Below are 14,046 nucleotides of genomic sequence, written 5' to 3'. Positions count from 1 at the left end.
GGAGTAATAGAGGGTGGGTGCCATAGGGGACTGAAAAAAAGAAAGGCTTGTGTATCTATAGAGTATTTCATGACCTCAGGTGGCCCCAAAGTGCCTTACAGCCAGTTAAGTATTTTTGAAGTGCAGTTACTGTTGAAATGTAGAAAATGCAGCTCTGACATCACTTCAGAAGCTCCACACCACCAGGACGAAGCAGTCTGTTTGATTTGTAAGATGTGCAGCAACTCACCAAGGTTTCTTTGACAGCAACGCTCAAACCTGTGATCTCTTATCACCTAGAAGAAAAAGATGTTTGGGAATATCATCACCTGCAAGTTTCCCCTCCGAGCCGCACACCATCCTGACTTGGAACTATATCACCGTTCCTTCACTGTCGATGGGTCAAAATCCTGGGACTACCTCCCTACATCATTCTGGGAGGATCTTCACCACGTAGACTGCAATGGTTCAAGAAGATGCTTCAGCATCACCACCTCAGGGGCAACTAGAATGAACAATGCACGCTGACCTTACCAGAAATGTTCCTGTCCTGTGAATAAATATTTTGAAACATTAGTAATGTGCGAAAGGTTTGAATTAGACTTGAGTGAGAGTAGTAGCAAGTGATGTCTTTTGTGGATCTTGAGAATTTTCTAAGTGGTGTGGGGCTCCACCACAGCTGCTGATTTGCTTGTTCTTAAATATTTGCGTTATTTAATTGATGAAAGAACTCCTCCAAAACTTGCCACAGAATCACGCAGCACAGAAAAGGACCATTCAGCCCATCGTGTTTGTGCCAGCTCTCTGAAAGAGCCATCAAATTAGTTCCACGCCCCTGTGACCTCACAAACCAACACCAGAAAAGAGGTGTTTTACCTTGGACAATGAGGGCGAGGATCTTAAGTTTCTCAAAACATGAGTTCACAGTCTCGGCCTGCCCGCCCTGCCATGGGGAAGCTCACAGGCTGTATATGTTCTTCGAGCCCTCTTGCTGGCCTCCCAGTGGGTTGTAACTGAGGAGGCTTGCACATAGTGATGGAAACAGTTTCAATTGTAACCTTCAAAAGGGAAATTGGATAAAAACTTGGCGAAGGAAAAATTTTGCAGGGCCATGGTGAAAGACCAGGGGTTTACAAAGAGCAAGCACAGGTATGATGGGACAAATGGCCTCCTCCTGTACTCTGTGAATCTATGGATACTGCTAGGTTGGTGTTGGGGAGTGGAAAAGTATCTTATAAAAGTTGAAACGTGACTATTTATATCTGTTGTGTACGGTGACAGGGTTAAAGAATCTTGAATTATTTTCAAGATCTGGTATCTGAATTGATCTGTTTTCATTATCTTTTATTTTAAATAGAGTCCTTTGGACAGAACTACCCCGAGGTAAGTTTGAAACACTTGTGTTTTTAGCAATTGCTGTTAAAAGTTCTCTTTGAGCCCTTTTATTTATCGAGATAGTAACCATCTCAGCAACATCTACACTTCCAACAATGTAAAAGTTATGAGTCTTAATATATCGTTGTGGCAGCTCTAGCTTGTCATCTCTGGGATATGGGTTTGATTCCAGTCATGGAATGGAAGACCCTTCTCTCAGCTGGCAGTTGCGTAGGTCTGTTCTTAGTTGTAGGTAATGAAAAGCCCAGAGCGCAGAATCACCTATGATATGGCTCAGGGTAAGCACAGATCAAGGAATCAGCCTTAGCGCTAAGGTTCAACCTCTGACTATGTACCATAGCTTGGACTGACGCTCTGGTTCAAGAGCGTTGAACTACTAGGAATGTTGTATTGCAGGTGAATTCAAAATCTGAGACCCTTCACCCTGTTTAAGTGGAGGCGATGGCATAGTGGTAATGTCATTGGATGAGTAATCCAGACACCGAGGCTAATGCTCTGGGGACACTGGTTCATATCCCACCATGGCAGCTGGTGGAATTTAAGTTCAATTAATGACTCTGGAATATAAGGCTAGTCTCAGTAATGGTGATCACGGAACTATCATTGATTGTTGCAAAAACCTATCTGGTTCACTGATGTCCCTTTGGGAAGGAAATCTGCCCTGCTTGCCTGGTCTGGTCTACAGACCCACAACAATGTGGTTGACTCTTAACTGCCCTATGAAATGGCCTAGCAAGCCATTCAGTTCAAGGGTAATATAGGATGGTCAACAAATACTGGCATTTAGAGTGACGCCTACATTCCATGAAAGAATTTAAAAAAAAAAGTGATCCCATAGAAATGTTTGAAGGAAAGTGGTTGTGGTTCCTGACTAATATTCCTCCCTAACACAGGAATTGCTGGATGAATACAGACCAGGGGCCATCTAGTTCGTCTTCTACCATCCGGGTGGTCACATTATACAACTATAATGGAGGTGTTGACTGTTCATAGGTGTTAATCCCTATCAATAAGTCTGCAACAGACCTAGGCACAAGGCGAAGAAAACCCCCAGTAGTGGAGAGATTTGGGAACTATAAGTCCAAAGTCATCTGTTCCTCCTGAACATGATACACTCACCACACTTCAAATCTGTTATGGCCTTCAAACCCTGCCATAAACTCCACTTTGCTAGCCTTCGATTCCACCCTTGTCCCTGGCCACTGTCTGATACTGAACCAGATTGTTTGTAACCTTGGTATCCTGCTTGACTTGATTCTCTTCATCACCAAGGCCTAATTCTACTTTTGTAATGTTGCCCTTCTCTGTCCCTGCCTTAGCTCATCTGCTGCTGAATCTCACATCAGTGCTTTTGTTGCCTTTGGACTTGACTATTCTAATACTCCTGGCTAGTTTTCCATCTTACACCTTCTGTAACCTTGATCTCTGTATCCTGACTTGCACAAACCCCTGTTCACACATAATCTCCATGCTTGCTAATGTGCATTGTTTCCTGATTTGGCAATACCTCAGTGTTATAATTCTCATCCATGTTTTTTTAAATCCCTCCATTCTCTTACCCCTTACCAATGCAGAAACCCCTGCCAGCCCTACAACCCACTGAGAACTCTGCATTCCTCCAATTCTGACCCTCTGCTCATCCTCAATTCCTCTGCATCTTCACTGACTAGTTGTCTAGGCCCTAAGCTCTGGAATTCCCTTACTATACTTCTCTACCACTTTTCCTTTTAAGGTGCCCCTTAAAAGCTGCGTCTTTGACCAAGCTTTTGTTTACCTGCCCTAATATCTATGCGCTCTGATGCACCGCAGAATGGTTTTACTACACTGAAGGCACTATATAAATGCAAGTTCTTGCTGTTCTCTGGAATGTGATTTAGTGTATTTTTTTTTGTGTAGGAGGCGGATGGAACCCTGGATTGTATTAGCATGGCCCTGACCTGTACGTTTAACAGGTGGGGTACACTGCTCGCTGTGGGGTGCAACGATGGGCGTATCGTCATTTGGGACTTCCTGACGAGGGGTATTGCCAAAATCATCAGCGCACACATCCATCCAGTTTGCTCACTATGGTAATTGGTTACCTGTTTGTTTGTTTGTGTGTGTATGTATGTATGTACATGTACTTGTGTCTCTATATTTAAAAAAAAACATGTTTTGCAAGCTCCCTACTTCCAATTTGTGTTGACTCCATGTTGAAGTATAGTTGCACAAGTGTGATCTGTTACATCCTCAGGTCATCACTCCCAGTGAATGTGTTTAGACCCTGTGTATTGCCAGGCTGTTTGAATGTGAGGGGGAGGGCAAGCTGTCTATCAGTGTATGTTTCCCAGTGGGGGATTCCAGATAAAGAGTCAATTTTTCATTTCCCATGTGTTAGGGAGGGGCCTGTTAGCCAAATTCCCATTCTCCTTTGTTTTTGGCTGAGACTGGTTAGCTGCACAAATTGGGAATCAAGGTTGGAAACTTTCAGCCTTTGGCTCTGTTACATGCCAGCTTTGCCCACTGTTATCCTACTCTGGCCTTCATTAGGGCATGGTCTGTGTTGCTGTTGTTGGTGAGTGGTGGGAGTGGAAATGTACTTATTTATTTGTAAGCTGGTAACTAGCCATGCCTTGGGTTTCATGTTTTGTAGAGGTTAGGTGACATTTGAGTGCCTCTGGAAGAATCACTGGTGGTGTGTTCCCTGGTAAAGGTAAAACTTGAAATGTTGGAAATCTGAAACAGAAAATTCTGGAAATGCAAAGCAGAATGATTACCTATCTTTTCTCCTTCAGGTGTTAATGTTTCAGAACCCCAGTCAGAAGTGAGCTGCATCTAAATCCCCATTGTTCAACCAGTTTCATAGTGCATGCCTTCTGTTCTGTCACACAAAGTTCCCATTGCAGTCATCCATCAATAATCAATGAAGTATACACTTAGGAATCAATCTAGCATCAAGCTATCTTACCAAACAGATCATTCCACTTATCCCCCAGTGAGTTAAGAATTTGTTTTTCAAGATCGGTTGTTAATTGACTTTCGATTAATTTAAGTTAATTTCCCCTCATTCTATTGGCTTGGACTGAGCTTAATCCAATATTCTATGATCACCTATCTATACTATTAAATACTTTCTATATCTAAGTGAGATCTCTCTTTCTTCTGTAACCTTCTCCGGCCCGTTTTGTGGCTCATCACTATTTATATTTGGGACATGTTACTGTTTCTGCACATTTTCCAATGCACTTCTGCCCCCTTTTGATGTGAAATGACAGAGGTGCTCATTACTATTTCAAGTGAGGCTTGACCAATGCATTACTGAGCATCATCATGATCTCTGTACACTTGTGCTGTGTGATTCCAGCTCACCCAGCATCTGTTTGCTTTGTAAATCACCTTTTGCGTTGTCTTGATCTCGTAAGTAATGGGTCTGCTATCATTCCCTGTCAAAGCCTCTTAATGCGAAATTTGTTGTCTTGAGTATATACCTTTGCTGCTTGTTCACTCTTCGTAAAATGCAATACTCTGCACACATCAATGTTTAAATTTCATTTATCATTTCTCTGCCTCATTCAACAACTAATCCAGGTTATCCTGTGAAACTTGAGCTACTTTCTTTGGCTCTATTGCAGTCCCAAATTGATGTACTCTGCGGCTGGATCCTACAATTGCTTTTTGCATCAAGGTCATTTTATGTCGACAAGCAACAACCAGGACTTAAACACTGACCCATGAGATTCATGCATAGAACCACTTGCTTCCCTGGTGACTATACCTCACGAGTGCGCACACTTCCCTTATTTTTAAACCCAGTTTCTTACTAGTGCAGTGTGCCATGAATTTTACACTAAGAATATGACAAATTTGGACTTGATTATGGGAAGTATTAAGGACTTCAATTTTCTATCTTATTTGCTATATGCTCAAAGAAGCGCCCCTCGCCTCGTTACCACCGCCCCCACCCCCCGCCCTTTGGATGAGCTGTTATTCGTTCTCCCACATGGCTACTTGTTTGAGAGTATCTGCATTTCTCTTCTCCAACCAGAAAATGGAAGGGCAGCACCACCGTTCCAGTTTTCCTTCATCAGTTCTCAATGTCAGTTTCATCCTCTAGATCAGTAAGTATTCCAAAGAGTTTGGGTCTACAGTGGAGTGACATCTGATCGCCTCTTTTGTCGTCTTCCTTCATCCCAAATCCTTGCTCTGTGACCAGTGAAGTTGAATTTCAGAAGTCAGCAGGATTGTGTATAATCTTGCTCTGCCACTTGGCAGAGCCTCTCATTAGTATAGCAGCTCTACAGCATCATCCACTCTTCCCTTTAGCAGGAATTCTCAGCAACTTTGAAACATTGTTTTGTCTGCTGTTAAAAGGGAAAGCACACTTTTTGTTTAGATTTATATATTTGCACCATTTTTTAAGTTTAAAAAATATAATCAAATTTTGTTACCGCAGCAGATTTGATGCATGTGTCTCCTTGGCTGTCGCACTGTTAATGTCATTTCTCTTTGGGTTTGTTTCTTTAGTTATGGGCAGAGTTGCATATGGCTCCATTTATTAAACCAAAAGCACTCATTTTGACCTTTCCCCTTTAGCTGACAAAGAATTGGTTTTAATAGACTTGTGTGAGTGTTTCAGTATTCTTCATTGTGACTACAATTCATGAGAATGCAATGGCAAACATTAAAATTATAAAGGAAAACTATGCATCTTACAAAATGTTAGTCCGTTATCTTCTCGATAATTTTACACAATTAACTTCGCAAGTTCCCCTCCAAGCCCCACACCATTCTGAATTGGAAATATATCGCTGTTGCTCTACTGTCGCTGGTTCAAAATCCCGGAACTCCCTCCCTAACAGCACTTTGGGTGCACCTACACCACATGGACTGCAGTGGTTTAAGAAGGCAGCTCACCACCGCCTTTTCCAGGGCAATTAGGGATGGGCAACAAATGCTGGCCCAGCCAGCGATGCTATGCCCAATGGAAGAATACATTTTTAAAATTAAATCACTTATTTTTTTTCTGTTTTACAGTTGGAGTCGAGATGGGCATAAACTAGTCAGTGCTTCAACTGATAACATCGTGTCACTGTGGGATGTTCTGTCCGGAGACTGTGACCAGAGGTTCCGTTTTCCATCACCAGTTCTCAAAGTGCAGTTCCATCCCAGAGATCAGTAAGTATTTCAAGAGTTTGGATGGACTTACAATGAAATTGCCTGGAAAGTAGAAAATTTCAGATCTCCGGTCCAAAAGACTTCCTTGGGACTATGAAAGTAAGATGGGTGAAATGCCTTTCTAATTTTTCTATTTATATTCCTCTCTGAAATGTGAAAACTTAGGAATTTTAAAGGCACTCTTTCCTACATGACATGAGGTTGGGCAATCTTAGCCCAGTCTCAGGTGGGCATGGGACCAACGTGACCCTGATTTGCACTTAAATTGAACCATGGGGTGGCAATGGTTAATGGGAAATGTCCCTTTCACACACTAGAAGGCTTTCTTGTGGCTGAGTTGCTCTATTGGCATAGATTGTTGGGAAGTTTAACAGCCCTTAGCTTCTGAGTGAGCATCAGAAAGTCCGCCATTCCCCAGGCTGAACTAGTGATGAACACAAATTATACCGAGAGCTTTAAGTCAATGGTTTCCTTTTTTGTTTGTTCCCTTGCATATTTTAAAGGGAGGTTTATTTTCTGCTTCTTTTGCACGTTATTCCTTTATGGAGGACAGTAAGTGGGAACCTCCACAATTGCTGCTCTGAGCTTACTGTCACCCAGCAGGGACGTGCCTGGCCTCTGTTCAGCTTCTTCGACGTTATTAGAAACTTTGTGCTCGGAATCGCACAATTACTGCAGGTCAAAAGCAAAATATTGCGGATGCTGAAAATCTGAATTAGAAGCCAAAATACTGGAAATACTCAGCAGGTCAGGCAGCATCTGTGAAGAGAGAAGCAGAGTTAAGGTTTCAGGTCTATGATCTTCTGTCAGAACTAGAGGAGGTTAAAGATTTAATTGTTTATTGCCAAATACAGAGGAAGGGCTAAAGGGGCAGAGGAAAGAACAAAGAGAAAGGTCTGTGGTTGGGTCCAGGTAGGAACAAATGAGATAATGGTGCAAGGCAAAAAGGAGATGTAAAGATACAAAAGATGGCTCTAGAGGAGGTATAAATAACAGCAGAACCATTGCCAGCTCCTGTTGTCCAATAAAGTGGGAATGGTATTTAATATCTGAAGATGTTAACTGGTCTGCTGGAATGAAAGTTTATAATCATCCCTTACACCAATGATATGAATACATATGACATTACCTTCAATAGCTTTGTGTGTGTTGGGTATCTCCTACTTGGCTTCTGAGGGCTGATCATGGGTTATCTCTGTTTAATAATGAAGGGCTTGCCCTTAGTTGATGTATTTGTTATTTATTTGTATTTGCTCTGTATCAACAGGAACAGGGTCCTGGTCTGCCCAATGAAATGTGCTCCGGTGTTGTTAACTCTCTCTGACTCTAAGCACGTAGTTCTACCTGTAGATGATGATTCTGATCTTAATGTTGTGGCATCTTTTGACCGACGGGGAGAGTATATTTATACAGGGAATGCCAAGGGAAAGGTGAGCATTAAAGCCTTGGTTTTTCTTTTGCTTCAATTTTCCAGTTTTATCGGTGGCAGATCAGATGTGTCGATTCTCAATGTATTTGTAAAGGAAAAAGTTAATTTTCCCCAACCTTAATTTTTTTTAATTAAATAAACAAATCTTTTTTTTAAAAGGTCTATTTTTTCTCTTTCTTCAATGTCACCTAATGTATAGGAGCTAAAGTCATAAAGATCCAACGTTTTGTCACAACTGGCTATATCTATTGGTGTACTGTGGTCTCCATACTATTAAGGACCAAGATTTTGATGTAATCAAATCCAACGCTTTTTTTCCCCATTGCTGAGCCTCCTTGTGGCTGGGGTACAGTTCCACAGATGGCAGAAGTCCTGCAGTGATGTGCCCTAGGTGTATCCTTCAGTGATGTGAAAGGCTGAACAATGACTGCCTATTTACTAATATTGGAGAGAGAAATAGAGACTCAGAAGGCACGATCCTTATCCTGTCCCTGTGCATTTCCTAGAATGTGCCAGTGATGGTCAGGATTGGAAATCCTGAATAGTTTTTGTCAAATTTATTTCCCTACCCCGTAGACTCCGAGCCTAGTTGTGATGTTGTTATTGAGCATGGGCATGTCCTCTTCCTGAAATGAAAAGCTCTTGGCGTTTGGGTTTAGACCTTTTGTCAGAGCAGAGTTGGTCCCGTCTTTTGTTTTTACAGTTGGCTGACCTGCCCTGTGTTTGCAGTTTTTCTATTTATCACTGGTGATATTGCCTACCACAACAACATGACAACATAGGAGCATGAGTCGGCCATTTACCCTTTGAGTCTGCTCCACCATACGGTAAGATCACGGCTGACCTGGTTGTGGTCTCAGCCCCACTTTCCTATCTGCATCCCATAATCCTCGAGGCCCTTGCCTTATAAAAATCTGTCTAACTCTGCCTTGAATAAATTCAAAGACCCAGCCTCCACTACTTTCTGGGGAAGAGAATTCCACTCACAAGCAACCCTTTAGGAGAAAAAGTTTCTCCTCATCTCTGTCTTAAAAGGGAGACCTCTTATTTTTAAACTATGTCCCCTAGTTTTAGCCTCCCCCACACAAGGAAACACCCTCCAGGTATCCACCCTATCAGGTCCTTTCAATAAGTTCACCTCTCATTCTTCTAAACTTCAATGGTTATAGGTCTAACCTGTTCAACTATTCTTCGTATGGTAATCCCTTCATCCCAGAATGAGTGCAGTGAACCTTCCCTGAACTCCTTCTAAAGGAAGTCTTTTTTTTAAATTAAGGGTCCAAAACTGCACGCAATACCCACCAAGGCCCTGTACAGCTGTGGTAAAACTTCCCTACTTTTATATTCAATTCCTCTTGCAATAAACACCAACATTCCATTTGCCTTCCTAATCACTTGCTGTACCTACTTACTAAATTTATGTGATTCATGTGCAATGGGCAGAGAGAGCTGTGACACTTTGTCACTGTGCTGACTCCTGCATCGTTACTCAATTTTCCTACATCTGTTGGTAATGCCAAAACGTGCCTTGTATTTTCAGATCTTGGTTCTAAAGACTGATACACAGGAGCTGGTGGCTTCATTCCGAGTCACAACCGGCACCAGTAACACTACCGCTATTAAATCTATTGAATTTGCGAGGAAAGGCAGGTGAGGCATTTACTGTTTCTCAGGTTTCACAGGAAGTTTAGAATGGGCTTTACTTTGAATCAATGGCATATGTCTGTGTGAATCTGATACAAACGCCTCAGTGTATTGAGTGATTGGGCAATAATCAGAATGGGATCACTGGAGAGATATCACATCATATAAACTCCACTTATATTGCCCTGCAGAATCCTCTCATTTGTGCTTTAATTTCCTCCTCGTGCCAGCTCTGTTTCCTCATCCCCCTAAATGAGTTGATTCCTTGCTTGAGCGCAGGCTTGTTGGTGTCGGGAACTCCCTGGCACCTTTTCCAATGGTTGTTGAATTTGTGTGGGCTGGCAGGGGGAGGTTCAGCAAGCCCAGTTAAGCTCTCACATGAAATAAAAACAGAAAATGCTGGAAATAGTCAGCAGGGTCTAGCAGCATCTGTGGAGACAGAAACAGAGTTAACATTTCAGGTTGATGACCTTTCACCTGATGCAGCCTGACTTGCTGAGTGTTTCCAGAATTTTCTGTTCTTATTTAAGCTCAACTACTCTCTACCTTAACTGCTGAGGGAACTGCGCTGCTATTATATCAGTTCATGTAATTAAGTGTAGAACAATGTTTCATCCCTTTTTTTTATGTTTAGAGGGATCTGTCCTTTTTCATTTGAGAAGTAGATTACATGTTGAACGTACAGGGGATTTGGTTGGTATATTAGGTTACCACACATCCCTGTCCCCTGGAACCATCTCAGACTAACCACGCTGGCTGTAAGAGTCTTAATGCTAAATGACTTTGGCGAGAAGAGGATGAGAGAGTAGCAGAACTTGGCTTGTGGCTTGTGACACATTAGAAGCTTCCCCCAAAATATGACCAGGGTATCTGGTGTGGGAGATGCACTGAGACAGAGGGTAAAATACCCTCTATGTTATGTACCTTTAATACTCATTCTTAATGCAAAAAAAATGGGTAAGTGATACAGTATTCTTCAACTTCAAAAACACCAAAAGCATTGTTCTTACCTTTCCTCCTTTCCTTTCCATATATTTTTGAGGTTTTAAAAAAATGCAGAGATAAAGACTGTTTATTATGCAATGAAGTTTGGAAAACGTATTTCAGTCTACCCTTTGAATACAGTAAAATTGATCTAATATTTACCCCCACCCTGTCCCCCAAAATATTCAGTTAGCTGCTTTAGTAATTCCTCTTTTCTCTCCTGACTTAAAGCCACATGAAACAAGTGAGAAACTTCATCCTCAAGCATGTTATTGTGCACGGTTCAATTTGATTCTAAACACTAACCAACAAACATTAAATAGATCTCACTGCATTTTATTTCCATGCTAGTGAGAGCCATTGATTAATTCCTTTCTGCCTCAATGTAGTGGCATAGTCTCCTTCTCTAAACCATTGTCTTTACCTTGGTAGCTGTTTCCTTATAAACACAGCAGACAGAATCATTCGAGTGTACGATGGCCGGGAGATTTTAACATGTGGGCGCGATGGGGAGCCTGAACCAATGCAGAAGCTGCAAGACTTGGTGAACAGGTAGGTAATTAACTAAACTCCCTACTGGAGATGCATAGTCGACTAGTTAACAACAGCATAACTGTATGTATGATATAGACATAGCAGTGTAGTTAACAGGATGTGTTGCTATAGTCCTTGACCATTTTCATATTGAAAATTGTTGGGGTTGAGGAGACTGACTGGAATTTCCTGACGGTGTCAGATCTTCATTTTTTAAATTTGGTTGATTCAGTTGATCATGAGATTAATGAAAAGTGGAAGAATGCTTGTTCTTCTCTAATGGCTTTCCATCGAAGAATCCTCGTCAGATATGGCACCTTTCAAAATTGCTTCTTTTGCTTATGTTTAATTATAGAAAAATGCAGAGACCTCTTGATTTTATTCAGTAAGTTGAATCTTTTTGTTTATAGAAATCACAAGGCATTAGTATGGTGAGCGCGATGTATAATCTATAACTTATGTTTACATCTCATTCTGGTATACATGTTAAAGAGATTCTTTCCATTTTTGTGTTGGTTATTTTTAATATGTGACCTGGTGGTTTATTTTAATCTCAGGACACCCTGGAAGAAATGTTGTTTTTCTGGTGATGGGGAGTACATTTGCGCTGGTTCTGCACGGCAGCATGCACTTTACATCTGGGAGAAGAGCATTGGAAACCTGGTGAAGATTCTACATGGCACCCGAGGAGAGCTGTTGTTGGATGTAGCGGTAAGTGACTATTTGTGACTAATTGGTTTTGTTGCATTCTTAATCGCTGACAGATTCCAACTTACTGAGGTCTCCTGATTCCGGTTGAGTGACCATAAGAGTGCTCCCACGTTTAAGATCAAATGAAATAGGAGCAGGATTAAGCCATATGACCCATCAGCAGTAGTCTGCTCTTCCATTCAACATATCATTTCTGATCATCTGTCTCAACTCCACTGTCCTGCCAAATCCCTTATTTCGTGTAGTGTCCTGAAATTGCCCCTCAAATCTTTTTCTAACTTGACTTTATTTATATACTCCACATTTTGGCTGGGGATGCTGGCCATTTCCTGTGAGATTATTTGGTTAATCGTCAGCCCTTGTAATGCCCAGAACACTTGTGCCATCCTTGATCCTTTTATCATGTGCTTCTGAAACCTCGTGCACAAGCTTCCTGGTTGCTTCTCTTGCAGAAAATTGGGAAATATTCAGATTATGGGGAATGGGGAATTTTGGCTTTTTGTTCCCCACATTCACATACCAGTAAATCTAAAAAGAGGTAAATTGTAACTTAGCTAACAATTGTCAGCAAGTTCCTGACACAGCAGTACTTCAGCCTTAACCTGTTCCTCGATCCTCCTAGCACTTAAAAGTTCTCTCTCATTCCCAAACTTCTGCACCTCACTGAACCTCGATCCTCGTCAGTCTCTCATTCCCTACTTTACCTCAGACCTCAGACTAAGGTTTATGATCCTGACAGGTTTACTCCCACCCAACTTCCTCTAACCCTATTGGCCCAGTGGGAATAAAGCTAAATGTTTCAATATTGGTTAACTGCAAGTGACCTTTTCGAGGAGCTAACTTTGGTTGTGGAAAGTAGATTACAAGATCTGTTGCTTCTGAGCTGAGGGAACTTCGAATAACTTCAAGCCCTCTATGCTTTGGCCAGTGACAACTCCAGTCAGATTCCCAATATGTGTTTCAACAGTGCTAGGCAGTGTGTACTGTAAACATGTTTAAAATTATAGCTTCCCATTGAATATTTAACTCTTAATTCATTTTTGGAATAGACCTTATTCCACTCAAACTCAGACATGGTTGCAATTGAGATGAAGGTTAACTTCTTTTCTCTTCCCTTTAAAATTTCCTCTTAGTGGCACCCAGTCCGACCGATCATAGCCTCAATATCCAGTGGAGTCGTGTCCATTTGGGCTCAGAATCAAGTGGTAAGTGCCAGGGTTGATTTTAGCTTCTTGGAGCCAGGATCTGTAGGGTGACCCATCTGAATAATCATTGCCAGATGATAGATAGCCATACCAGAATTCCCATTCCTGATAGCGATCCATGCTGGGAAGTGCGCATGCATCCGGTGAAGGGTGAATTGTATCCAACTGCGTAGGCCACACTTGGTGTCTTGACTTCCATGTGAGGTATGGCTCCAGAACCCCTGCCTGAGCCAGGGTTTTCAATGAGACGGGCAGTGAAAAAAGCAGTTGTGCAAATTATTTGTGTGTATGCATGTTAATACACAAAAATATATATTTAATGTACGTGTTGTTCTACCAGACATGTTGTTGGCTCACTCTGTGGCAACTTTCATTCTTTGACTGAATGGCTTGGGAAAAATCAAATACCAGCCGACAGCCAAACCTAATCAGTGTGGAGTGTCTGAAAGCTGAAGGTGGGATTTGCTGGGTCTGATATGGCCTCTGATTCTTGTTTTATTCTTTTCCAGTGAGGAACATCAAAGATCAATTTTACAGTTGAGTTAACTTACAACTCAGTGGCCTTCCTATCAGCTCACTGTCTCCCTAGACAGTCCTGGCTGAGATTGGGGGCTGAAGAGAGGAAATGGGTGACGCAATAAACTGAAGGCAGGCTCCCCTTGTAGGGAATCCCTGTATCCGTAGTCCCAGTTGAAGTTGAAGGAGATGGGATGGTAGGTGGGCGTTGGGGAGAATGAGTGGTGAGGAGGAGAGAGGTTCTTTCCTTCTAGCTGAGGTGCGTTTTTGCTGGCAGACTAATTCTGGGATGATTAAGGTGTTTGGGAGCTTTCTGTAAGACTAATCTCTGCTTTGCAATGTGACCAGTGAAAACGGTTTGAGTGGGAATAAGGGCAAACTTTTTTGGAAGTGACTGACTAGAAAATGGGATGAGTCTATCCCACAATTAAAAGACTGCAACGCTTCCTTCTCTTCCCCCCCCCCACTCCCACCTTTCCCTTCTCTCCCATCACT

The 14,046-nt window shown here is 42.0% G+C and overlaps 1 protein-coding gene across 6 annotated transcripts in view; it reads left to right on the top strand.

The window, feature by feature from the left end:
- rbbp5 (retinoblastoma binding protein 5) overlaps nt 1-14,046 on the top strand; it is a 36,457-nt gene that overhangs the window by 7,189 nt on the left and 15,222 nt on the right. For all 6 annotated transcript variants that reach the window (XR_005943985.1, XR_005943986.1, XM_041195359.1 and 3 more), the window contains exons 2-9: nt 1,337-1,362; nt 3,271-3,443; nt 6,388-6,528; nt 7,796-7,958; nt 9,498-9,607; nt 11,018-11,137; nt 11,677-11,830; nt 12,964-13,035. Coding sequence is in view for 4 of the 6 variants with exons in the window: in XM_041195359.1 (XP_041051293.1) it covers nt 1,337-1,362; nt 3,271-3,443; nt 6,388-6,528; nt 7,796-7,958; nt 9,498-9,607; nt 11,018-11,137; nt 11,677-11,830; nt 12,964-13,035 (959 nt within the window). In the remaining 2 variants the exon portion in view is untranslated. The remainder of the gene's footprint in view (nt 1-1,336; nt 1,363-3,270; nt 3,444-6,387; nt 6,529-7,795; nt 7,959-9,497; nt 9,608-11,017; nt 11,138-11,676; nt 11,831-12,963; nt 13,036-14,046) is intronic.

The sequence above is a fragment of the Carcharodon carcharias genome, chromosome 9 (genome assembly GCF_017639515.1).
Source record: "Carcharodon carcharias isolate sCarCar2 chromosome 9, sCarCar2.pri, whole genome shotgun sequence".
NCBI classification, from domain to species: domain Eukaryota; kingdom Metazoa; phylum Chordata; class Chondrichthyes; order Lamniformes; family Lamnidae; genus Carcharodon; species Carcharodon carcharias.
The sequence above is the reverse complement of the archived record's forward strand: the minus strand, read 5'-3'. Positions and strand labels throughout refer to the sequence as shown.